Source organism: Microtus oregoni, unplaced genomic scaffold (genome assembly GCF_018167655.1).
Source record: "Microtus oregoni isolate MIOR12 unplaced genomic scaffold, Mior012 000085F_ref0000168, whole genome shotgun sequence".
Classification (NCBI taxonomy): Eukaryota; Metazoa; Chordata; class Mammalia; order Rodentia; family Cricetidae; genus Microtus; species Microtus oregoni.
Window position 1 is genome coordinate 1423934 of NW_024544551.1, and position 26757 is coordinate 1450690.

General features: G+C 45.7%; 1 protein-coding gene across 2 annotated transcripts in view; it reads left to right on the forward strand.

Moving 5' to 3' along the window:
- Positions 1–26757, forward strand: part of LOC121441949 (tumor necrosis factor alpha-induced protein 8) — a 111738-nt gene that overhangs the window by 60630 nt on the left and 24351 nt on the right. The window contains exon 1 of one of the 2 annotated variants that reach the window (XM_041643369.1): positions 12698–12854. The exons of the other annotated variant lie outside the window; for it this stretch is intronic. Coding sequence (XP_041499303.1) covers positions 12782–12854 — 73 coding nt within the window. The 5' untranslated portion in view covers positions 12698–12781. Of the gene's footprint in view, positions 1–12697; positions 12855–26757 lie in introns of those variants that run through there. 2 annotated transcript variants of the gene reach the window in all.

A 26757-nucleotide genomic window follows, 5' to 3' on the forward strand; every position in this document is an offset into this window, starting at 1 on the left:
TGGAACACTAGAGCTCAGTCTACCCATCCGACCCTCTGTTGTACCTATTGCTTCCCCTCCCTCCCTTCTCCTTCTCTAATAACCACTAGCCATAGTTTCTACTTCCACAGAATCTGCTTTCTTAATATGCTGCCTTTTTACATTAATATTTTTTATCTATCTAAAAAAAAAAAAGGTCAGAATTAATTACACGTTGTGCAACGGCAGATCCCGAACCAGCTCTTTAAACAGGGTGTCCCGTAGATGAAGGCAGTCTCTGCAAGGCAGCTCGCTGGGAGGCCAGCTTAATAGGATGTTATCGCCTGGAAGAAATCCACGGCCGGAGCAAAGAAGTGTCTGGAATTCCCATCTGGGATTTATTAGTGTATGTTTGCAGGTGGCATAGGGCGGATGTTAGTTCTTAAGGAAACAAAGTTTTCAATCTGAGGATGCTGAATTTGTTGCTTTGTAAAGTGGCAGCAGCTGCCAGTATCTTCCTGGCCCTGGAAATTTCATCAGCTGAAGTGGAATGTTGCTCAGTCTGTCTTATTAATGATCCGGATGGCAATTGTGGCGGCTTGGAGAGTAGCTAGTAAGGCTGCCCCTAGTGCCGCCCAGCCGTTGCCGTCTAGAGTCTGGTGAGCATCTTCTGGGAAGGTTGCACATGCCCCCACACTCTGTTTATAAAGATGATAAAGCAAGTATGTCCACTCTGCACACACTGTAAAACAGAAGGCTTGCAGCTGGCAGAGTTGCTTTCTTCTTGGCTCCTTTTCTGACGGAATTTTTGGGAACTTGTTAGAGTTATGAGTCGGTGCGGCTTGCCAGCCTTGGTCTTCAGTGCAATGCAACTGCTCCTTTAAACTTCCCTCTCTTTGAAGATTGTAGTATTGTGTTTTCATCGTTTCTTGTAATATGCTTTATGGGTGTAGGAAATGCAGTTTATTCTTACATGTTGTCATAAGTCAGTATCATGAAATGTTTTAATGATTATTTTATTGGTTATATTGTTATAGGTATGGAAAGGACCTATAACAGACATGAGGGATAACAGGCAAACAGACATGAGGGATAACCTTGCATTGGCAATAGCACAACCTAGTTGTCTGTCTCAAAAGACATCTGATATCAAGCTTATCAAGAGTAGAAGTTGCATGGAGAAGTTCACTACTGGCTTCAGCAGGAAAGGGGAGGCCTAAGTGTGGCTTTGAGAGGGGCAAAAAGAGGATGTAGCTGCAGGGAAAAAATTAGGCTGGCAGCAGCTGTCCCCACAATGTTACCGCACAGGGCGTCATGGTTCACAGTAAGGGTTCTTGCAGGTAGTTCCCAGGTAATGGAAACAAGTGTCAAGCGTTTCGGAATGATCACTTTTTAACCCATTTGTGTCTGTGGGTCTGTGGGCACGAACTCACGAAATTGTCCCTGAAACACTTAATACTTTCAGGCGTTGCTATTGTTTTTATTGGGGCAGAGATGAAGACACTGACCGAGAATAGGGTCTCACCTGCAGCCCAGCTTATCTGTGTCACTTTGAGGGATGCAGGACTGTGGCAGATAGGGACTATTGTATTGTAGCCTTGGCAGGCATTTGGGTTTTCTGCCCGTGCTGCTGGGAGAAACCAGCTTTAAAAATTCTAGGCGTTGCACCTAGAGCTGATGACTTAACTCTTGGTGCGAGAGTAGAGGAGAAAGGGCCAGGAAACATTTTGATTGGCACTTGGTTTAGAAATAAAGGGGGAAAGAGAGCAGCTAACATGAATGATAACCATCAGACTTCTAGTCACTGTTGCCTAAATGGAGAAAAGAAAATGAATGTTATGTAAAAAGAAAAATCAGGATGTTCAAAAGGGGGTCAAGGTGGGCTCTGATGGTGCCTTCAGGGGTAGATGTTTCTAGGTTCAGGGACCCTCAGCAGCCATCCAAGCAGACCAGTCCTAGGCAGTTGGAAATATGTGGCCAACTTGATAAGTATTCATATACTAATAACTTTGTAATCCTATGAAAATAATAATACACTTAAATTGAAAGATTTGGGGGGGTATTTTCTTTTTTATTTACTAATGGCATATGTGTACCTGTGAGGTACTGTACATATTAGCCAATGCCCAATCAGGAAACTTGTATAATAAGTTGAGCATAAAAGTTTAAATGAAAGGTTAGCTAGGAAACACTGTAGTGGTCTCTCTCTTTCTCTCTCTCTCTCTCTCTCTCTCTCTCTCTCCCCCTCTCTCTCTCTCTCTTCTTTTAGAATAGAGGCTGAAGAGGTATCTCAGAGGTTAAGGCACTAGCTGGTCTCTCAGAATACCTAGGTTTGATTCCCAACCCCTACACTGATGGCCCACAACTTCCTGTAGCTCCAGCTCCAGGGGATCTAACTTCCTCTTCTGGTTTCCATGGGTACCAACACACATGGTGGCATAAACTCACATGGGCACACATACACTTAACACTGAAATTCCACTTCTGATTACATAACAAAAATAATTGTAAAGGATAGCAATTGCTACAGGTGGCAGCAACCCAAAGTTTGCTACAGAGATGATGTGGAATATCACTCAGCCTTTAAAAGGAGATTCAGACATTTCTTGACATGGATGAAGGTGAGTGAAGAAAGCCAGTCACAAAATCACCGGTTCTGTATAGCCCACTTATAGATAAGCTACTTAGAGTAGTCAGTCTAGAGACAGAAAGTAGCCCATTAGTTAGCTTCCAAGATTTAAAACACTCTGAAGATGTAGTATTGATAGCTGTAGGGACATGTCGATGTATTTAAATGTCACTAATGTACACATTTTCACAGTTGCAGTGATAATTTTTATGACATGTGTATTTCACCGCAATGATAAACGTGGAAATAAAAGCAAATCTATTAAAAAGAATATTAACTCTGGTGGTGTCTGGCTGGTAGGAAATACAGAGCTTGCTAGTGAACAAGAAAGAACAGCTTCCCCCACTCCAGATATTGGCTCACTGGATGGCAGCCAAGTCACTAGGGTGTTTGTTGTGTGGACAGAACTTGCTGGAAAGCCACCCGCTAAGCTGCTGAGGACTGCTGCTCGTGAGGAGTTTTCTCACTTGGGACGTTTGTCCATCACCTAAAGGGAATGCCAGACGGAACTGCCTGAGGCCAGGTAGTGTCAATCAGTCAGGTGCACAAGGGGAGCCAGCTGATGGGAGCTCCACCAGGGAACCCATAGAAAGCAAGTGCCGAGTCCCAGAAAGGAACTGCTTCCTATAAAATTTAGGAAGTGCTGTCCACTGAATAAGTACAGAATTCCATCAGCCGGGGGAGAAACCCTGGGTGAAGTTTTCTCGGAGCGGATAATGAAGAACAGGCTGGGAATGTGAAGTGAGGGGGGTCTGTCATGGGTCACCTCGCAACTTCTCCAGCCTTGAGATCAGATAGGGTCCTGCGACCCTAACTTCCTGCCCTGCATTCCCATGCACAGAGGAATTGTGTTTATCACATTTCTTGAGAAAGAAATGATGTCATCACACGAGAAACAGCACAGAGTGGCATTACACTGTGAACAGGCTTGGGCAAACACTCATGTTCTGCACATCGCCCAAGAGATTGAATGTTATTCTGTTCCCCTCCTCGCCCCCAATCTAGGATGCCATGGCCCCCTTGTCAGTTTATTGTAGTGCCCTGAGTGAGGCACACAGACACCCCGTGTGGCCGTCCAGAGCTTTAGCTGTCGGTCCTCAGCAGCCGCCTTAGGCCACACTACTATAAGTAATGGGAGGCTAAGGCGCTGGTTTAGTTAGGGACGCATTGGAGTCACGTGTAAAGTAAAAATGGTACAGAGTCGGTATTAATTCTGGAGCCCTCACAGGAAGTTACTGAAGACTGGGGGCCTATCCCTTAATTTCTCTAAGACTTACTGAGCGAATGCTGCCTCTAGCGTGTGAACCGGTTGTGATTTCTTTGGGACCAACTATAGCTGGCTTCTTTTTTGAAACATTTTGCCATGGAATGACAGACAGCTTAAAATGATTACATAAGAAGCTTTTGAATCTTCTCAATACAAAGAAATGAAAAATGTTGACCAAGATGGGTGGCCTAAGTGTCTTTTGTTATCAACATAGAATGTACTAACATATCACAGCATGCTCCATAGAGATGTGCAGTTATGTCAATATTTTACGGTCATTCTTTCTTTACTTTACATTTATTAATAGTGTGTGTACAGGTCACACGTGCATGTGTGTGGGATGTGCGTGTGTGTGTGTGTGTGTGTGTGTGTTGTATGTGTGGTGTTTACATGGAGGTCAGAGGACAATCTGAGGGAGTCAGTTCTCTCCCACCACGGGGCCCTAGGGATTGAACTAGCCAAAAGGCTTGAGGACAAGTACCGTTCACTGCTGAGCCATCTGTTAGGCATGTCTATCAGTTTTTTTAAAAAAAAACTACATGACCTTGAATGTTCACCCTTCGTGTACGAGGGCTACCGGCGTGAAAGGTCAGGCAGAGGTGCGGAGAGCGAGTCAGGAAGGGAACAGTGAGGTCCCAGCTCTACATCACCATATGCTCCAGGATAAAATTAGGTTGGACTGTGGCCCATGTGCTACCTTCCAATTATTTGCATCTGTTTGAAACAATCATCTATAGCTGAAATCGGGGAAAAAAAATGAAATGGCCTGTAAGGGGACTTAGCTGAACTCGGTAGTTTACAAAAAAGTCATTGGCAATAGATTTCAGACTGAGAAAGTTAATGATTTTTCACTTTATTCTACAGAATTAGTGGGCTTAATATTACATTTTGTAGCGTGTGCACAGCCAGGTGGGGAGTCAGAACATGTACCCCATATTCTGAGGCACAACTGACACCTATTTCTATAGCTCCCTTTTAAGGACTGACCAAATAAACCGGTTTCAGAACCTGACCTGGTCAAGTGGAAAAACTTGTGATCCATAGCAGAGAAGGAGCTGCTCCTCGCCCCGCAACCCTGTTGGGATAAGTTCTGCTTCACTTCACATTTTACCGCCTGCTGAGCTTGTCTGTCCAGTGTCAGCCTCGGCCACTCTGCCTGGAAAGCCCACCCTATCCCGGGCTTTCTCCACCAGCCTTTTCTGTCCCTTGGACCATGACCACCTGGCACACGGCCAGAACCTCCTGGATTCTGCTCATGTCCGAAACCTGATGTAAAAATCAGATCGTGACAACTGGACGTAGGTTAAAGTGCCAAACAGATCCCAGGCTAAGAGTCTGGATTCAAATTTCCACATGTGGCGCACGACTTTGGGATTCCAGATTTTGTTCAGAAACTTGGGGGAAAAAAACCTTCTCTGCTCAGATGCAGTCTGAGATTCTGCTTTTGGGACTCATTCCTCAACCTATCTTGGCGTCGTTCTCCAGCCCCTCCCAGGCAACATAGAGAAGAGAAGAGAAGAGAAGAGAAGAGAAGAGAAGAGAAGAGAAGAGAAGAGAAGAGAAGAGAAGAGATTATCACTGGAGGTCCCGAGCAGAGCTCCTCTGGCTTCTGAACGCGTCGCAGTAATCAATTACAGATGTGTGCGGCCAGCCTGTGCTGGAAGGCTGCACAAGAATCTCAGATTGCATGCCGCTCCAGCCAGCCAGTGTGAGGGGCTCTCTATTAAGTTGTTGAAGAAGAAAATTCAGTTATAAATCTATGTTTGTCTCATCACAAAATTATTTCTTCAGTGTAAAGGACGTGGGGGCAGCGGTTAGAAGGGAAAGAATTTTCTCGTTGCGGCCCTTCAACTGGACTTCGGCCCACTACAAAGAGGGGCTTTCTAAGTGGGGCTGCCTTCTACGGAAAGTGTCTCTGCTAAGAGAGGCGAGGGAGGAGGTGGAGGAGAGAGGCTGCTGCTGACGTGTCTAGGGGTCACGTCAAACGGGGGGCTAGAGGGGTGACAGCTCACGCTGCGTGCGGACTTAGCTCCTGTGACTGTTGTATCTGACGGTTGTTCACCTGGGTTGTGACTGTTGATCACCTGAGTTGAGGAGGGCCAGCATGCCTCAGTCAGCGTGACTCCGTGCTGCCCTGACTCAGTGGATTCCTTCCCATCAATCTGTTGAATCTTTTCTGTGACCTCCCCTGAGGCTTTCCCATTTGACCCCATTAACCTGGGCAGAGGAAGAATTACAGCCCTCTTGCGTTCACTCTCTGTAGCTCATCAATCTGGGTCAGCATGTAGGATTCCAAGCAGACATTCCTGAACGGTCCAAACCAGTCTGGTGTCATTCATGAAAATATGGGGACATGAGACAAGGGGTGTGCTGTAGTTTGCACACCTGGCCAGCTTCTTGGCTCATTTCATCACTGATGATAAGTAGCATTACCCCCATTTTACAGATGTGCAAATAGAGGCCTAACAACTTGCCTGTTTGTAGAGGAAATTTTTTAAAAAGAGCAACTAGAGGAGAACCCTTTCAATCCAAGCAAGGCTCTGCCGGCATGGGCTCTGCTATGCTCTCCATAAGAAGGCTAAGAAACCCAAATTGAGTCTGGAGTTTTTTTGGGTCCCCCCCCCACTTAATTCTGATTTTGCTTCATATCCAAGGAAGCTTAGTTGGGGTCCCAACTGAATTTTTAATTAAAAAAAAAAGGCCCAACACATTTATGGTCTCATGTAGCTGAATAAATAGAGGCTATTAAATTTATAGCTTACTTAAAGCACTAAATGTCAAGACTGGAATGGCTTTAATTTGGAGTGGTGATCTCAGCATGCGAACAAGGATTAGAGCCGTCTGTGCTGGAACCGCAGCCAGATGTAAACTCTTTGGTGACCTTCCAGTGTCTTTGAGGCATCCCTCCTCTGTGCAGGGAGGACCAATGCAGGAGGCAGGAAGGAAGCTCAGCCACATCCACTCTGTCCTGGAGCCCATTGCTCCTCAGGTCAGTGACTTGAAAAGTCATAGAACCTCTTTTCTTCCAACTTTTTGTTTGTCTCTTTTCCTCGATCTCTCTAAGGAAAATTTTCATTTTCTCCTTAAGCCTCTATCATCTTCATAAAGTTATTTTTAAGGTCGTTTGCTTGTGCTTCTTCTGCGTTGGGATGTTCAGGTCTTGCTGTTGTAGGACCACGAGGTTCTGGTGGTACCGTATTGCTCTTTTATGTTGTTGAATGCACCATTGCACTGCTATCTACCCATCTCTTCCTCCAGTCAGTGTCTGTGCCTCTGGGGGCTGCTGATGCTGTAGTGGCTGGGTTTGGGGAGGGCAGAGTGGGGCTTGTAGGTTACAGGGCCCAATGGGAGATGGGGGTGGAGTGGCCTGCCCTCAGGAGCCCTGCCTGCTGACTGGCTAGTGGGGCTGCGATGGGTGGGGGAGGCAGAACCGCCTTTCTTTAGTTACATATAGTGAACTCAAGGGGTGACTTAGTAAATACAGCTATAGTCACGGTGTCCCTCTGCTAGTTTCTCGTTGAATGAAGATCCTCCAGTATCCAAGCCGAGGACAGATTCAGACATTTGATCCCTCAGTAGATAGGGTCTCTGTTCATGTTTAGCAGTGAAGTTTCAAAAATTCAATCTTCAGCCATCATCGACCCCACTAAGACTAAACCAAATTCCAGAGAAGTAGATTGATGCAAAATAGGAAGACAGGGAAATTTTAAAGAACGTGGAAAGAGAAAGGAGCCCCTCAGCTTGGAGTGTAGTTGCATTCTCTCACTAACCCAGGGTCAAGAGTTTTGACATAAGTAACAAAATTTGCAATGAAGAATACCTACGTAGAATTCCTTTTTATACTCTTCAAGCAAAATGGTCACATGGCAATGAGTCATGTGACCTGTGAGTTTAGTCTTCCTCCTTTCCAGCCTGCACTATCCGCTGCACCTCAGAAACCACCCTTTGACCTCATCACGTTCACCCCTCCCACACCACATGGAAAAAAAAAAACAGGAGAGAAAAGTTTCCTAGAAACCCCTTGAAGAATGTCACTTCAGAGCCACCAAGTCATACCTGCAGTCTCTTGTAGAACACAGTGGTGCCACAGTCTCTGGAGAAGCCAGACCTATTTCTTGGGTATATAGTACCCTTTTCTTAAGCACCTCTCGGAGACACCCCTAAAGTTAATACTCAGACTGAACTCTCGTGAAAGCTCTATTTAATAAACTCCAACACTGTTTCCAAAAAGAAAACATAAAAAGAATTATTGATAGGTATTCTAGGAAAAGGATCATGGACTCACAAATCCTTCAGTATTTTCCAACCTGGTCTCTGTGTTTGTGTGTGCGCGCGCATGAGCTTTGTGATTATCTACACAAAGCTTTGTAGCACGGATGATTTCTTAGGAGAGAAACAGAAACAAACAATGGAATCCTAGGAAACAAGTGCGCACCAGATGCATAGCTGTCTGCCTGCCAGCGCGCACCTCAGCGTCAGCGCTTCTCACTCCCTCAGAACCCTTTGCTCACACCCAGAATATTGATGGTTATGTAAGATTTGCTGGCACTGTCATTGGAAGTCTGAATGGAATTTACCCATAACCACACACTCCCAGAGTCTGGTGACAGTACCCCTTTCTCTTCCCGCCGCCTCGCTCTTTCTTAGTTGCCTCTGCTGGCTCGGGCGCTTCTGTTCCACTTCATGCTCAGACCCCTAACCTAGCCCCTCTGCTCATCAACATACAAGGCCACAGGAAGCATGAGCTGCTCCTGCTTGGAAGGTACATAAATGGCCTCTACTGTTAAACGAGTCCCCTTTCTGCACTGAGAGCAAGGATATGGGGCAGGGAGGGCTCCGGAGAGATGACCAGTGAGGCCTTCCCATGGTTTGGAGGCTTGAGTTGAGTGGTGTCTTGGATGGAAGGTTCTCAGCCCCAACCAAATGGGACCAAGAACCAAAAGCCTTTTCCACACTTCAGGACAGTGTAAAGGTCAATTTTGTAAAGAGATCTTGGGAGGTTTTTTGTTGTTGTTTTCTTTTCTTTTTTGGTTTTTTGAAACAGGGTTTCTCTGTAGCTTTGGTGCCTGTACTGGATCTAGCTCTTATAAACCAGGCTGGGCTGGCTCAAACTCACAGAGATTTGCCTGCCTCTGCCTCCTGAGTGCTGGGATTAAAGGTATATGCTGCCTCTGCCCAGTCATTTTGGGAGTCTTTGACAACAGGTAATAGCAAAGTTGAGGACAGCCTCAGAGTCGAACGGAAGAAAGTCACTTTGAATACTCTGTAAATAGCCATTTTGTGACCTACAGCTTCATATGTTCAGATTCAGCACTGTGACACCAGGGCAGAGGTAAAAATAGTCACATTGATGGCCTGATCTGAGCTGCTTCTGAGCCAGCAGTTGCCAGGACAGGAGTGGCTGGCAGAGGTACCTGGTCTTCACTGCCAATGACCAGACCCTCCTTGAGTCTGCTGGAGCGTATGATAGCAGGACACCCCTGGGTAGCCATGCTGGCTCTTCCCACTTCGCTGGCCCCCTGAGCTGAGGATCCTGCAATCTACTTATTCTTCAGAGGCACCTGGCTCTCTGACAGCCAAAGGGCCTAAAGCCCAGGCTGTAGCCACCTCCTCTTTTCTTTTAAAACCAGCTTCACTCGAGTGCCATCGAAAAGAGCCTATCCTGTTGCCCGAGATTCAGTTGACCTTTCTACAACTTAGTTAAGTTAGGTTGGCGTTAATAAGTTTTTCACAAACCCAAAAGTACCTTGGGAGGAATTCATTTAATCTGTGGTCCAGAATTACCAAAATTATAAAAGGAAGTTCCAGCTAAGGGAGACCCATTCATATGTGACTTGTGTAAATATTGTAATGTTCTAATCAATGGATAAATAATCAGAACTGTTTCAGGGTTTCAAATCCTCCCACGCGGACCTAGATGGGAAAGTTCCATTATTGCAGAGGTGTTGAAATGCAACATTGTATTTAAGTATGCCTTTTTCTAGATCTGAAATGTTGCCAGTTTAGTTGCTATTTTATAGTAAGTGATCTACAAAGGATGGTTAATGTGAAGTCTGAGCTTATTGCTCAAGGAAGGATGCTGGGCTGTTTCTCAAGCATACAGGAATTAATAGGAGGCTGGGGATATAGCTCAGCTGGTAAAGCGCTTGCCTGGAATGCATGAAGCCCTGGGTTCGATCTCCAGACCCACATAGACTAGACATGGTGGTGCAAGCCTACAATCCCAGCACACTGGGTGTGAGAGCAGGAGAATCAGAAATTCAAGGTCATACTTGGTCATTTAACAAATCTCAGACCAACCTGGGGATCCATGAACCCCCGTCTCCAAAAGACAACAATGAATAGTCAGAGAGGCAGTAGCAGATCCCTGTGATGTCCTGGAGTATTAGCCACTATGACTAGCCCAACCCACTTTGAATAAAATTCTAGCAAAATCAACACTACCAATTATTCACTTGGAAGTAGCATGAGGAGATGAGAGCCCTGGAGTTCCAGCTGTCCATTGCCATGATTTTGCAAGTTGGAGGCGTGAAGCAGAATAGTTTGCCCAGGGCAGACAGCTCTAAGGTTATGGTGTGCTTATCATCAACAGTCTTTTTAGGTAAGCCGGGCATCCTTTGTTCCTGAATTTGATCTGGGGACATTCTTCCCGAAGGTGACCGCTGGACTGTATTTGAATAAAAAAAAAAAAAGTTTCTCTGGAGGTTTCCTGAGGATCCTGGTGACTGTTCAAAGATCAGCAGGGCTGTTAACAGGACACTAAGTTGATTACGGGGCTGCTGTGGCAGCGTTCAAACTGTTCATTCAGCACTTGTTCTCCTTGGCTAACCTGGGCTGGGCTGAAGGCCGTTTCGCGAACCCGTGTAAAAACAAGCAGGGTATTAAGGATTTCTGCTCAACAGACCTTAGGAGGTTTGCATGTCCTTGGGTTTGTAAATGACATTTAATAAATATTACATAAAGGGGCACTTCCTGAAGGAAGTGAGAAAGTCATTGTGTTTGGGGCAGATGAATGTGGAAGCTGGGCAGTCCTCATTTGCGTGAGCATCACCTCATCGTGGGAAAGGTGCTGCTTCACCCCAGCTAGAGATCGACAGAAGTTATCTCATCTGTGTAGCACACAGCCATGGCTAGGTTCCTCAGAGCCCCCGGTGGACATCCGTGGACGTCTGGCCTGCGGAGGCGGAAAGCAAGGCCAGATGCTGTAGGGTAGGGAAGGCCAGAGGGATTTCCTCAGAAGGACGGGCAAGGCCGTGTATGACTGGCAAGGGAGCGTTTTTTTTTTTTTTTCCATTCAGAACCATCTCCATCTTTATCTCAGCCTGTGTCTGCCATGAACCTAAGATTAGGGAGCATAGGCTGACCAGCACTAGGATGTGGGGCAAAGGGGACCATGGTTACCTTGATTTTCAGAAGGGTGCAGCCCGTTATTCTTTTCAAAGCATGTACAGTTTCTGTAGGCTTCCACAGTACTGATATTTTCCAGATGTTTCTTTCTTCCCTCTGGCTATTATGTCTTGGTTCACCTTGCCCTTTCAATAAAATTGATATAAAATTCTGAAAGGGTCTTAGGCATGTTAGAATCAATCACCTGTCAATAGGAACTGATTTAATATCAGACCTTATATTACTATTTATAATGCCCTCTTGCCTGTGAATAGAATTGGTACTGTTGAAACTTAATGTTGAAGTAAAAGGCAAGAATATCCTTTACAAAAATTTATTGTCATAAGGCGCAATAGTTAATGATAACTCGTGTGTAGCACTTATTCTATCAAATTGCTTTGTTTATAGTACTGGCTGCAATACCAGACACATCTATGAATTACATATTACCTTTATCTTCATTTTATAGATGAGCAAATAGATACTTGAGAGGTTTATTATTATTATTATTATTATTATTATTTTGCTTAAGGCCGTATAAATAATAAATAGCAGAGCTCAATCTAAACCCAGATTTGAGAAACCTAGACAGTTTACATAGTTCTTTGATTAAATTGACCATAGAGCCTGCCCCCTCCATATAAAAATAGATATAAGGAAAAGGAAGGCGGCTGGAAAAGACATTTCTTAAAGAATGTATCTCTCCACGTAATCTCCAGTTGGGTGTTTCCTTCCTTTGGATGATTTTCCTTTCCCTCACCCTAGGATTGGTGCTAAAACAAGGGTTGGTAAAATATATAACCTCCGAAGACAGGTAGAGTGGTGGAAGCTGTCGTACCCACTTCTCTGAAGGGCAAACCGGGGCCACCCAGGGCTAAGAGGACTTCCTCTGAATCTGTAGTAAGGGCCAGGTGGGGAGGGGAGAGCAGGATGGTTGCTGTGCTCTAGGCCCTCCTTTGGCCTTTTATCTCCTGTCTGTCAGCATTTCCCAAAGCCAGAGAGGCATTTAACTCCCAGCATTGGTTAGAGGGAGCCAGCCACGCACTAGGGGGGCTTCTGCCCATCCTGTCCTACTTTCTTAGAGGCCATTCCTGGCACTGGTGAAGTTTGTGCCTTGCGAATGAGACTCTTCCAAACGCTTGCAACAGCATCTATATCACTAGCCTGAAAAAAAAAAAAATAGCAGCCCTGAAAGAGTTTTCACGTCAAAGCCCAAGACAGGGAATGTCAGAAGTGCTACCCCCAGATGCAGTGCGAGCTTGCCCCTGTGCACTTCTGCCCCGTACCTCCGTTCTCTCCAGGGCACCTTTCCTGTGCTGGGCCCCACCTGCCGGGTCGCTTCCACCCGCGGCGGCCCCTCGGGGGCGGACTCCCGTGGCCCAGCCCCGCGCGATTCGTCACTCCTGCGGAACTTTCCCCTGAAAATCCCTCCCGCAGCCAGCCGCCTGCCTCGGGAGGTTCTGATCTCAGCGGCTTCCTCCCACCGCGTCCCGCCGCCCGCGCGCATCGCTCTCGTCTGGGAGCCTCGCACCCTCACGTCCATGTCCGCGGCGGTGGCGTCTGCGGCTGTGCACCCCGACAGCATGCTCTCCGAGGCGGAGGAGCCCAAGGAAGGTACGCCAGCAGCTCGGCTCGCCAAGTTCAGCGCAGGAATGTGGAGGAGGGCGGGAGCAGGCATTGATGGGAGCAGCTAGCAAGCGGTGGGGAACTTTGTCTCTCTCCAGCCTGGCTGGACGCGGAGAGCCCAGGGTGCAGCCCTGTCCCACTAGGCAGGCGGTTAAGAGGCAAGGGACCCAGCATCAGACCTAGCCAAGCCTGCCCACCAAGGCTGCTTTTCAGATTTCTCTCGAAAGGAGAAAGCGAGCTTTGACTGTTAATACAAAAAGAAAAAAGCGCTTGGAATGGGCCGCCTGCCTGGGGACAGCCCAAAGCTGGATTCCCAGGAACAGCCCAAGTCCGGGTTTCTTGAAAAGGGGTGTCAGAAATTGGAAGGGACGTGCGTTTCCGGCTAAAAGGGGAAGCTGAGTGAGGAGAGAAGTGAAAGATCTTTATTTGGGGAATACGTTCTTTTTTGTTTGTTTTTTTGTTTTGTTTTGCCAACTCTTCTGCTGTTCGTTTTGCTGGGGACAGAAAGATGTGAGGGGGCCCCTTTTACCATTTGAAATAGGAGAGGTTGTCCCTTTCTGTCTTTGCAAAAGCAAGAGTTTCATTTACTGCTAACAGAGCTGGTGACAGGCCTGGAAAAGCTCCAACCAAAACACTATTATAGCTGGTGTTAGCTTGGGAGTTTATTTGTGTATGAGTGTTTGTGTGCTTTGTTTCCTGGAACTTTATGTATACAAAAGTCCACTTGTACACGGGGGTGGGAGTAGAGGTGGCTGGGGAAAATTAGTGGGTGGGGGTGTTCAAGGCTGTGAAATCCCCCGTTCTTTTCAGTTAGCATCTTGGAGACTGCTAAGTTGCAAGTCAGCCACAGCTCCTGGGGCAGCAACTGAGCAAGGAAAGTTCTACATTTTGCAGTGTAGGCCTTCGATGTGGCCCATGTACCTCACTATGTGGAATGAGGGAAACTGTCAATTGAAAGGGCTTGTTTAACAGAAATCCGGGCCAGCCAGCATGAGAAGTGACAGCTAGGAGAATTATTGCTTTGAAGCAGGGTGTCTCCCTTTGTTGGCCTCTGTACCAAGAGAGCTTTGTGCTGATGGCTGTGTTTTGTGCAATTTACACGAAGTCAAAAGTAGCCAAAGGAAATAGGAGCTGGGCTGAGAAGTCGTTCCTGAAGTTTTTTTGTAAATTGCATAGCGTTTTCTTCCAGGCCTGTTATTCCCTGTCTTTTAGGAAAGGAGTTGGGGGAGTGAGGGGATGAATACTGCCAGGTCAACTGTATTACACCTCCCTCTGGCTTCATCCACAGTCTCGCCTCCTTTGGCTGCCTCTGGCTGTGAGTTTGCAGGCAGCCACATGGAAGCTGTGGTGTGTGGGCGCCTTTCACTTGTTCCTCATCTGCCCTTGCCTGCAGTGGTTACTTGCCACACACCCTTTGCCCTCTTCATTTTAGAGGAAATCCAGAATATTCGTTTCTTTTTTTAATTAACCTGAGCTGCTAGAATTTTAAATTGATAGCAGTTAGGGTAAGTTGTTTTTTTTTTTTTTTAAACCAAGTCTGAGGAAAATTGGTCTATTACTTTAGTGACCAGATTGATGCATTGAAGCTTGTGCTAGGATGTGTGTTAGAATGTGCCTGTGTGTGTGTGTGTGTGTGTGTGTGTGTGTGTGTGTGATCTGCCAGGCTGCTGTTTTGTGGACTCCAACCCCTCACTTAGTCTATCACCACTTAGTTTTCTTGCTGTTTCTCCTCGCCGATCCCATCCTTCCCTACCTCCCTTCACTTACAGTTTGTGGTTTTTTCTCCTGGGGGTAGCCTTGTCTGTCTTGTCTAGTGAGAGATCATCCAGAGCCCTTCACACTCTTTGAATGGCAAGAAAATTGCCTGTGGATGCTTCCCATCCCATTTGTTGTAGTGGTGGATACTTCCGATTCAGTATTCCGAACCCTAGTAAGAGACTAGCGTACTTTCACTGGGGGCGAATCTGAAAAACATGCCATCAGAAGTAGAAGTCCTTAGAGGCCCATTTATCCGTGCGCGTGCATGAATGTGAACGAATATGACTGCAGAGATTGTTCAGCTCTCATAGCTTAGAATGCCCTTGGCTCTGTGCTAGCAGTAGCTCCCGCCTATAGTCACCTCCTGAAGAAATGCTTTCATTTTGCCTGTTTGCCAGTAGGTAAGTGCTTAACATGATTTAAAAAAAAAATCCAGAATTTGCTACGAAGGAGAAAGCGTTTACAATATCTAGCCATAAAGTGAACGGGAAGCAGCCAGTTTATTAAGGAGGAGAATGCCTTTGAAAAGAGGATGTCAACAGTTTCCTGTGGATCTGGGCTTCCTGAGGAGACAATTAATATCCACATATTTGGCATTTAGTTGTTTCCTGTTGAGTATGTTGCTTAATTATGAACGTAGTAAAAATGAATGATAGTTGAGATCACTGAGGATGATTTAGACATAAGCACTGAAGAATCCAAGACTCCTTTGCCTTGAGAATCAATCAGGGTTTGGGTGGTGGAAATGCGAAAGCTATCATCGCTTCCTGAGGACCTGGGAGAGAATTGAGGGCTGGCTGGCAAGAGAGTACAGCTCTCTGCTTCATTGCCCACACGAGCCTTTTCCCTTTGCCCCCTAACCTAGGTCATTCCTGCCCCACCAGTTCCAATATTTCACAGTGAACATGATGGCCATTAGACAGCCTTCTGTTTGCAGACTGGCAACCACATGCACCAAGCCGTGGAAGCAGGTGTCTTTGATACTCCAGAATGACACCCTTCCACCGTGGCCCTCCACACAGTCTTTCTTCGTTCCTTCCCTCCCACGCTTACATGAGTTCTCATTTCTCAAAAAAAAAAAAAGTGTTTGCCACGTTTCTGCCCTAATACTCTTTTCTTTATCTGAGCCCTTTTCCTAACCAGCTCTTCAGAAAAGCCGTTTCTGAACCAACTCCTCCCTTATCTGAACCAGAACCCCCAGATGTCTGTTCTCAGAACTCCTGTCCTTTCCTCTGTTGCTACACACCACACTGGGTAACCTCCCTTCCAGGCTGCAGTCTCTTAAGCAAAAGTGTCTTTTCCACCACCTTGGTCCCCAGAGTCTACAGAGAGAGAGGTGCTTGTTAAATACCATGGACGAAACGGCTGACTCGTGTATAAAGCTTATCCCCATCACTTGGTCCAGTTTTAAGCATTACTTATCTGCCCTTTAAAATGAACTTTTCTTTAAAAACACTTTCTGATTGTTTTAATTTTCAAGATATCATCTGGCTGTGTAACCCAGGCAAACCTTGAGCTCACAGTGATGCTCCTGCCTCAGTCTCCCAAGTGCTGGGATTACAGATACATACCAGCATACCTGGCCTTTTAATGTTCTTTTCCTGGTACCTTGAATTACTAAAATCTGGTTGGTTTTGTGTTTTGGTTTGTGAAATTTCTTTTCCCTTTTGTCTTTTTGGTTCATCACTCTACAAATTTGTCAAAATCATCAGTAAACCTCTGGTCATATCTTTTGTCAAAATGACCATTTAAAACTGTAATAATAATAAGTTTAAAGGCTAGCAAAATGGATCAGCCAATGATGGTGCTTGCCCAAGCTGGATGACCTAAATCCAATCCCTGGAACTCCCATGGGAAAGAAGAGAACCAATCCCTACCAGCTGTCCTTTGACCTCCACAACTTCTCCCCATCTCCCATCACACACACACACACACACACACACACACACACACACACCCCACATAAACAAATTAAAACCACCACTAAAATACAGCTATATTTAACACTAGGAACCAGCATCGTCCTTGGTTCCTCTGACGTCAGCATCCCTTGGTTCCCTTTCTTTTTCCAGCTCTTGTGTCACATCTGCTCTGCCTCCATCCTGGTCTCCTCTAAGAACCACCTGTATACTGAGCTGGCTGGCAGGCACTGTGCTCTGAACATTGAACAGGAACCTTCAGTTCAATAAGTCTCACATGACCACACCCCTTCTGCCAGCACAAATCTGATCTCTCTTCGGAGTTTCTACTGAATGTCCTCCCCCTCTCTTTGGATTCCTGCATGTTCCTATTAACTCTGTCCTTTCCTTTGTCTTCTGCCTCCAAGTAGTCACCAAGGAAGGCCTCCCACTTCCCCTGCCTCATTCCTCCTGGAATACATCTTGTTTATATGTCCTGCACCTGAGCGTTTGTGCTCGGGTTGTTCTAGTAATCGCCCCCATTGCTACAATTCCAGAGGCAAAAAATGGAATGTAGTTTCTGTTATTGTAAACAAAATAATTGATGGAAATTTTGAATAATTTGTACATTCACTGTGTTTAGACAGCTTTCTGTCACTCTAATAAAAATACCCGAGGTAATCAACTTCTATGGAAACATTTGTTACTGTTTTTTTTAATAGGCTTTTACTGTATAACCTAGAGTAGACTTTTAATTAACTATGTATACCCATTGGGGGCTTCAAATTCCTTGTCCCCCTGTCCTAGGCTTGTGGATGCTAGGATTGCAGTTAGGAATCTCTCTGGTTGAAGGGTTTATTTTGATTTGCTGTTTTAGAGGTTTCAGGGCATGATGGATGGGCCTCTTGCCTGGGTCTGTGCTGTTGGCAGCTTATCATGAGGAAAACCGTGAATGCGGTGTCCAGGAAATCACAGAGAACAAGAACAGGGCGCAGTCTCACCCTGACACCCTCTGGTCACTTGAAACCCTCCATCATCTTCTAGTTGTGCCCCTGGTGGCCTTCGAACATAAGCCTGCGGGGAACCCTGAGATCAGATCCTCAGCACCCACTAACAGGCTCAAAACCCAGGCTTTCAGGATGTTCTAGGGAGCACAGTCAGACCCCAAGAACCATCTGGTGAGGTCGCTACCACTGCCATCACTACCTCTGACTATTCAGGTTTTCTGTCATCTTAGCCTTCAACGTCCCAGATTTTAGCCATCTGATTGGTCCTGGCTGAGAGTCCCTGCCCTTGCTGCTGGAGGAGAGGGTGCTTCCGATTCCAGTGCTGGGAAATGGGAGTCTGAGTCTTTCAACTGTGTTAAGGAGACCTGTTGCAAGATGGGAAGTTCTAATTTGCATCCCCTTAACCGCAACAATCTACCCCAGCACTTGGCCAGCAGTATTCTGTTCAGTTACTTCCCCATTCCTCTCAACAGCCCCGTTTCCTTGGCTGTGATCGCTCTGGTTCTGCCTCAAGTGGGTTCTGCCTCCAAGTACACCCATTTTGCAGAGAATGCTCTTCCAGCCTGTTCCCTGGTATCCTATGCTTATCCAGTATGCACTGTTTTCACTCTGCGTTAACAATAAGTCATTCCATTTGCCTGCACTTTATTATGAACTTTTTGACAACAAGGTTATACATTTTCCCTTCCTGAACCCCCAACGCCAAACTGGGGGCATCTCATATGGAAGGAGCTAACAGTGGTTTGTTAAATGATCAACTTTAAATGAAGATATGTGATATGGCAGAATCTTGAAGAAAGAGCATTGCTTAAAACTTGCCTCGCCTCTTTCTAGAAATAGAAATGGCGCCTTCTGAATCCAGAGGATCAGCTTATTTTGATTTTCTTAAAATTTTCATACAGGTATTCTTATTAGCAAAGACAAAACAAGCATGGGGACAGGGTCTCAGTAGCTTGCCAGCATCGTGAATTTCCTTGAACACAGAAGAAGCGGCACCGAAGCTAGGCTATGCGGAGTCCTTTCCTACACTAGATCCCGTGCTGGGCGTACTCTCATTGCATGCTGTGTCACGGTCCTTTGTGTCCATCCCAGTTGACCGCTAAGCAGCTTCATTTCAAAGTGTGAATAACTGTACCCGAAGTTAGGAAAGGTAAAACCAGAATTTGAACAGAGACCCACTAACTGCAGAATGTGTTCCTTCAACCCCCGTGTAAAAGTTCCAGCCATGTCTAAACCTGCCCCTCGTCCATCCTCACATAAGCTTGGGGTTCAGGAAGAGTCTCTATAGCCTGGGTCTACTTGTGCCCTAGAGAAGTCAGACGTGGGGAGACAGAGGCTCTGGCTCACGCTCTCTGCTGCCTCTTGCCAGGAGGCAGCTGCCCAGGTCACTCTCCAATGCTTCTGTCCAGCCCAAGTGCAGGAGATCTAGAAGCCAGCATTGCAGGGGGCTGCCTCCTACAAACACAGAGGAATCCAAGGGCAGGAGCTGCTCTCTAGAGCTAGCTGATGGTCTTGTTAACTGTTGTCACCTCCAGGCTGTAGAACCCTGGGACTTATTCCTTCTGTGTAATATATTTTTGTACTTGACTGTGTGACAACATGTGACATTTGACTTTCTGTGTCTGCTTACTACACCGAATATAAAATGGTCTAGCCACATTGCCACAAATGACAGGAATCCATTTATTTTTATGACTGAAAGGTATTCCATTTTGTCCTCATACCACATTTTCTTTATTCACTTATCATTGAACAATGTGGATCCCATATCTTGCGTATTAGAAAGTGCGGTGTTCAATATGGGCAGACGGGCATTTCTTTGGCATTCTGATTTTATTTCCTTTGGATAAGCACCCAGTCAGTGGAATTGCTGGGTCATGTGGTAATTGTATCTCTGTTTTTCTGAGGAACTTCCATAGTGTGTTGTGTAATGCTGTATTGATTTATATTCCTACCAAAAGTGTATAAGAATTCTTTTTATTAAAATACCTGCCAGCATATTTGTTTTTGTTTCCCCCTTGGCGACAGCCACTGGAACTGAGGTGCTGGCTTCTCACTGCCGGTTCCAGGTATGCTTCCCTGATGACAGGTGTGGAGCACATACCTTTTCATGTGTTTGTTGGTCATTTGTTTGAGAAACACACATTCAGACAGGTCTTCTGGATTTTGGTTGGGTGACGTGAGGTTTTGCCATTGAGTTACTCAACTTCCTTGCACATTACAGTAATCTGTCCCTTGTTTCTCGTTAGATGAATGGTTTGCAGATCGTTTCTCTCTTGTGGGTTATGTCTTTATGGTGTCCTTTGCCCCACAGAAGCCCTTGCCGTTTGCTGTATTCTCATTTGTTTACTTTTGTTTCCTCACCCCAGAAGCCCCTTTCTGTTTCATCGTCCTGAAGGTTTTCTTCTAGAAGTTTCACAGTTTCGCTGGTCAAGTATTTATAATTGAGGAGAAGACTCAGTTTACGGTGGTGACTTTCTAGAATCCTCTTCTGAGGGAATGGACCCCTATGATGCTGTATAAGCTGGGCATCGGATGCTGTTGATTCTCACTGTTTCAGACCCATGGGGTGTGGCACTCCAGGTTCTCATTCATTGCCTTGCCAGGTCCCTCCTTGTATCTTCTCTTTACAGCCCTGGTTTGGCCGAGGGAACGACAAGGCGATGCCAGTGATGAGGTTGGCTATGATACAGTGCCCGGCACTTGGTAAGCCTGACCTTGATGTCATACATAATGTAACAGGCATAGCAATCTCTCCTGAAGGCGAGACTTTTATTTGTGGACATTTCTGTTCCACAGATGATGCCAACAACTTGGAAATTGGTGAAACGAGCAGGGTACATACTGCAGTTTGTTCCTAAAATCATACCACAAATGAATTAGAATAAAATGAGGCCCTGTGCATGGCTAACTGTCTAAGAGAGGTCTGTCTAGCAAAATGTTTTGTAATTAAAGTAATCCTCACTGCGAGTGCGTGTAGAATCGCCCACCGTGATTGGGGGTTAGAACAATATCGTATTGTACATCTTCCACTCTACACTTTCATATTGGAGAGCGGCACCCAGGTTGACAGTGCCCGCCCGCCAGCCTGTTCTACCCTCTCCCTGGCATGCGTGACGTATAAGGACGTATGTAAATATGGTCTCTGCCTTCAGGCCATGAAACCTCCTTGAAACAGGAGAGTAATCTGTTTGTATAGATGTTACCCACTGCCTTTTGGAGAAGTTTAAAAACCTAAATGGACCATTTGAACAAATGTAGTGTTCCCATTCGACCTTCTCCAGTGAGAATAAGAGATAAGGCACATTAAGTAATATTTAGCTCTGCAAATAGGTCCTCGGTGTGAAAGGGGCAGACCAGAGCCTTAACCAGTGGGCCCACTTGTTTTCATCCCCTTAAGAAGAATTAGTTACTGGGAGCGCTGGTCGGGTGGGGAAGCCTTCAGGAAAATGTGCTGCATGTGTGTGGGTGGGGAAGGAGTCAGTGCCTAACCTGGAGCCCACATTGCAGGAACAGATGCCCATCCCACAGCCTTACCTCCCGGGAGCCTGCAAGCCTGCTGCATTCTGGGAGTCAGAACATTTGTTTTTAGGAGGTAGTTGAGGGGCAGTGGCCTGCTGTTTTCTGCAGCCCCTGACAGACAATGACCATGGCAGAGGATGTGTTGGCTCTTGTTCTGATGGCTTACCACGGAAGAGTCAGCTGGAGGGGTTGTAGTGTCCTTGTGAGTCGTTACCGAGTGGGGAGCGAATCGGTATCAGTCCTGCTCTGGGGATCAATAGCATCGCAAGGCCTGGGAATCGTTATCAGATTTGGTTCCCTGCCTCCATGTTAATGGTTTTGGAGACAGCACTTAGCCTTGTACATAGACTCTAGAGGGAATGTGTCCTCTAGTGATAAACAAGGTTTAGCCTTATAAATATTGAGAAGCAAAGTCAGGTGGAGAGATTGCTTGTTCTTTGAACTCTGCGAGAAAGTGTGTGGAGAAAGAAAAGGCTGGACCATGGGTTTAGTTTTCTGAAAGCAACCATTTTTTATGGGGGGGGGGGCAGAGAGAGGTGGAACTAGTTAGGAAAAAGAAATAGACTCACACCAGTGAGAGGAGTAAATCCCAAAGAGAATGGGCTTGGAAGCCAGGAGGAGAGTCCATGGAAGAAATGGCCAGTGAGTCTGAAGGAATGTTAGAGAGAATGCTTTGCCCCCGTTTGGGGCCTTGAGTGAAGTGGGACTCAAGTAAACCCGGGAGCCAAAGCTTGAGGAGGCCATTGGGGTGGGGTGGGATTGGAATGTGCCTTGGGCATTCAGCTGCTGTTAAATGGATGAATGAAGACTGTCCTTCTGTAAGTACCCAGTCCTCCTAAGCCCCCATGATTTCCCTTGCATGTGTTTTCCGAGTCTTACCAACAGACTCCTGTCATTCTGTCCATCCCAGCACCTCCCCTCCGTGCGGAGGGGAATCTGGGGAGCAGGTCTGCAGGCCTCTGGGGCATCACCAGATGAGCCCCAGTACATGGAGGTAACAGGTAAAGATAGCCGAGAGGAAAAAAATAAATGTAAAACGGGCAGAAAAAAAGTTTTCCCACAAGCTATAACAGCTCAAACACTCAGGAAAGTGTCCAGCTTATAATAAAGGAACCCGCACAATTAGAGCCAAACAGAGGAGATACCAAGGAAAGGGTTGGGACAGGACCCTAAGCACCTCTGTGCCTCCAGGGCTACTAGCTAAGTACCTCCACGAAGGTCTGCTCATTAGCCCCAGGAGGCTGAGCTCTAGCTCCTCTCCCTCTCTAGACAGAGTTCCCTCCTCCTAGCAACCAGTCCTTATTCTCTGACTTACCTCATTCACATAAACAGGTAAGAGTTTGTGGTGATACATAGGAGTGGCTTCTCTCCCTTAGGACCTTTGTGACAGAAACAGTGATCCTAGAACATATAAGAATAGATGTTCTTGTCACTTAGGAAATTCCCAGGGTTTTAGGAATGCTGACCAGGAGCCAGAGATGAAGATAGTGTAGATTTCCTATTGTATCATACCACCAGACAGGTCTTTGTGCTCTGAAGACCTTCGCCCCCCCTTGAGAGCAAGAGAATTTTCCTTTATTCCTTTCTTCCCTTGTGCCTTCATTTTCTCTCTTCCAAGGTGTTTACTTCTGGCATAAGCTGTATATTGTGGGAAGCCACTGATGGCCTTTGCCAGGGTGCTCTAGTCTTGGCATCTAACCTAAGAGCTCTTCAGACTGCGATTTTACACATGCTCGGTAGGACTGAGACGCTCTGAAGCACTCTGAGAAATGTCAGTTTTGTTCTGTAATTACGATAGGGAACTGTTGTCATAGGCCAGGAGAAATACGTTACACGGCTCGCTCCTGGTGAGAAACTGGGAGATAATGTTAATGTACAGTTTCATTTAGGAACTAAGTAAATAAGGAGGCTCACAATAGCTCCCCAAGGCAGAGCCCTGCCCAGGCGTGCTGACCACGTTCACACAGTGAATCCTCCCAGCACCTTTCATGAAAAGCCAAGAAGCAACCTTTTCTTTCCTTCTCCAGAATTCTCCTGTCAAAGTAAGATGGTCGTGCACCAACAGTTCCCCTGACAGTGAGGCGCTTCGCAAATGATTTTTTTTTTCTTTCCAGGGTTAAAATGAAAATCGGGTAAGCCAGTTTTGAAATAGCTAGGATGAAAACACACCCCTCCTCAGATCACAGGTCCAAGCGCCGGGCCCTGATTCTTGAGAAGTCATCTCCTGGGTAGCTGTCAACAGAGGTGGGATGCTGGGGCACAGGTAGCACCTAGGAAAGGCAGGGGGAGAAAGGACTGGAAGCCAGAATTGAACAGGAAGTCAAGGGAGGAGGCGTTTGGCAGATTCCAGAGTAAGGGAACAATGAGAGAGAACTGGGGGGTGGGGTGGGAGGGGCGTGGTGGGAGGGGCGAGTAAGAATGGGTGGGCGCGTGGAAGGAGAGGAAGGGAGGAGTGTGGGAATAATGTGAATTGGACAAAATGTAACTGAAAACCCCCAAAGTGAGCTGCAGAATTTACCAGGCAAGAAACGATGATGGCCTGGGTAAGTTTGGGCAGTTTGCTTATTTTGGTTGGTTTAGCAGGAAGTGGGATGGGTGCTGTTTGCCAATGCGCTGTGCCAACTTGGAGCCAAAGGAATGGTGCCATTAGAAGATTATTTTTAAAAAAGGTTTCTCAGGCTGGATCTGCATGAGGGGACCATAAAGAAGGCAGTAACATTGGTACTCCTACAGCATGTTGACCTGGGCCAGTCAAAAGCCAGCCGGGGCTGTGTTGAATTTGCTAGAATGTCTAGTAACATTTTTTACTGGATTATAAAAGTGATTCCCTCCGAAAACTAGCAAATGGCAAATGATCAATTAGCAAAGCAATAAAGCCAGCCTGTGGCAATCATTTCAGATCTGCCCGCTGTTCTGGGCCGTCTGTTTGGACAGGGTTAGCATTACGGGACTGTTGAGTGGATTTATAACCAAAGCCCCTTGCCACAGAAGCTACACCCGATTCTAGGGGCTGCCCTCATCCACGAGTCAGTGTGAACTGGGAAGAATTTTAGGTTTAGGGTTTCTCATGCATAGAACTGGCTTATGTTGTTTGGTAACTCAGTCTTAGTTCTGACTTCTTGATCAAGCTGATAATTCTAGAAGTCTATGTAAGAGTGATTATTTCACATTCCTCTTCTGGCCTCGTATCCCAGCATGCTGTGGGATCGTTTCATGGGAGCGTCTGGCCATGGGGGCGGGCAGGCGTTCCTCATGTCTCTCAGCAGTCAAGCTGCAACTGGCTTGTTTCAACACATCAGAGGGTTAATCAGGTATATTATAATTGCTACTGGGAGAGGCAGTAGAGCTGAATCCTGACACAGTTCTCAAGGTTGCCAGGGGAAAGGGTCACCCTTACAATCCTTAATTGTTTTCCATTCTCTTTCCCAAATATGAATTCTTAATATAACATTGCAATCAGTAAATCGGTCACTATCATGTACATTCCTGATTGGTTTTTAGCTCTTAGCTCTTGTTCCTTTAAAACACGCTTGAACCGAATGAAAAGATAAAGGGTTGACAACAGATCGATTAGTTGTCTTCGTTGTTGCTGTTTTCTTCACTGAGCATTTTACAGTCTTTGGCATTTTTGTCCACGGAGATGTGGAATGTCAGCTGGATTAGTTAATGGTAGAGGAAGGTGTTAGAGTTTCCTTTCTGCTGCTGTGGTAAAACACTCTTACCAAAAACAGCTTCGTGGAGGAAAGGATTTATGTGGCTTATATTTCCAGGTCACAGTCCATCTAGGGAAGTCAGGGCAGGAACTCAAGTTGGAGCCTGCAGCAGAAACCATGCAGGAATGCTGCTTGCTTGCTTGCCTGCTTTCTGGCTCACTCATAGGCTAAAGCTCAGCTCGCCATTTTATACAACCCAGGACCACCCGCCTAGAGATGGAGCCACCCACAGTGCCTTGGGTCTTCAACCATCAATTAAGACAGTCAAGACAGTCCCTCGCAGACATGCCCACAGACCAACCTGATCAAGACAGTTGCTTGATTTAGACCCTTTTCAGGTGATTCTAGACTGTGCCATATTCACAGTTAATGGTAACCAGGACAGATGGAAGGAGAGAATTTTATTTAGTAGAGGTTCTAGAGTATCATAGAACCTCAGCACTTGCTTTCTTACTACAGAATTTTCTATGACTTTCCTTCTATTTTTTTTATTTTTTGTGGACTATCTCTCCCTATTTTGTGAAGTGGTCTATTCTGTTTTGCATTGTATATCCTTCATAGTTTTAGTCAGCCAGATTTTTTTTTTTAAGTCTATGGCACTTTTTTTTTTTTTTTAGTTCATGAATGACTCAATTGACTGAATGTAGGCAGCTTCTGAACTTGGCAGTCAGTTGCCAATAGCCTGCCCGTGGACAGGAAGTGTTTAGTATAGATATGACTAACCATTTTCCAAGCTTAAAATAAAGTGGGGGATTTTGGACAGAGTAGGTCTTTGTCACTCATTCCAGTGTTCATTACATGGTAAAGTTCAAAAATGCTATTTTACATTTTTCCAGGCCTTCATTTCACCTAACTTTGTATATTATACAGACTGAAACTTTTCTCATGCTGTTGGTGGTTTATTGATTTTTTAACAAACAAATTATGGCGATACTGGAATAGTCCTGAGAATCTTCTGGGTCTGTATTTTCTACTTGTTTTGTTTTTTGTTTTTTTTTTTTTAATTTTAGCTCATTTTAGGTTATCACCCTCCTGAGCTACCTACCTGACCTGCCTATAGAAAGTTTAAGCTAAATGAAGGTGAGCCTTGAGTAACTCTGCAGACCAGAGACCTGTCCTCAATATAAGGCCCCTATGATACATCACCTTTAGCCGCCCCTGAAACTCCTTCCGCTTAGCCTAGTGACTTTTAGACTTCTTTAAATCAGATCTCTCTTTCACTCAGAAAGAACCATGCTGTTTTGACAGACACCAAAATATTTTTTAGTGATTTTGCTCCTTTTAGCTATGTCTCTAAAAGAAACTTCTCTTCTTTCCCTTACCCTCTCTCTAAATATTAAAATTTTTCCTCCTTTAACTTAAGGGGGAAAAATTCTATCTGGTGTCTCTTCTTTAACTTTTTTTAAAAGATTTATTTGTTTATTATGTATACAGTATTGTTAGTATTCTGTCTGCATGCGTGCCTGCAGGCCAGAAGAAGACACTAGATCTCCTTACAGATGGGTGTGAGCCACCAGGTGGTTGCTGGGAATTGAACTCAGGACCTTTGGAAGAGCAGGCAGTGCTTTAACCACTGAGCCATTTCTCCCGTCCCTCTTCTTTAACTTTTAAGCGGCACCCTTTTCCTGTGTTAGGATTTAAGAAGTATTGCTTGTAGGTTGTGGAAATTACAAATGAGTTGCAGCATTGATGAGAGGAGACTCTTCTGCATCCTCAGCTCAGCATCTGTTGACCCCTTGAGTTCCCATTTGTCTGTCAAATACAAGGGCATGCCAGATTTAAAATACAAAATGCATGCAAATATTTTTAGTTAGCTTAGGGGGAAGTCAGTATCAATTTGTTGAGACATCTTCAGAGACACAGCTAGACTTCATTTGCTAAGTTTAGAAAGAAATCATAAACATAAAATATATGGTTAAGGAATGTCTCAGTTAGGGTTACTACTGCTGCAATAAAAGACGATGACCAAAGCAAGTTGGGGAAAAAAGGATTT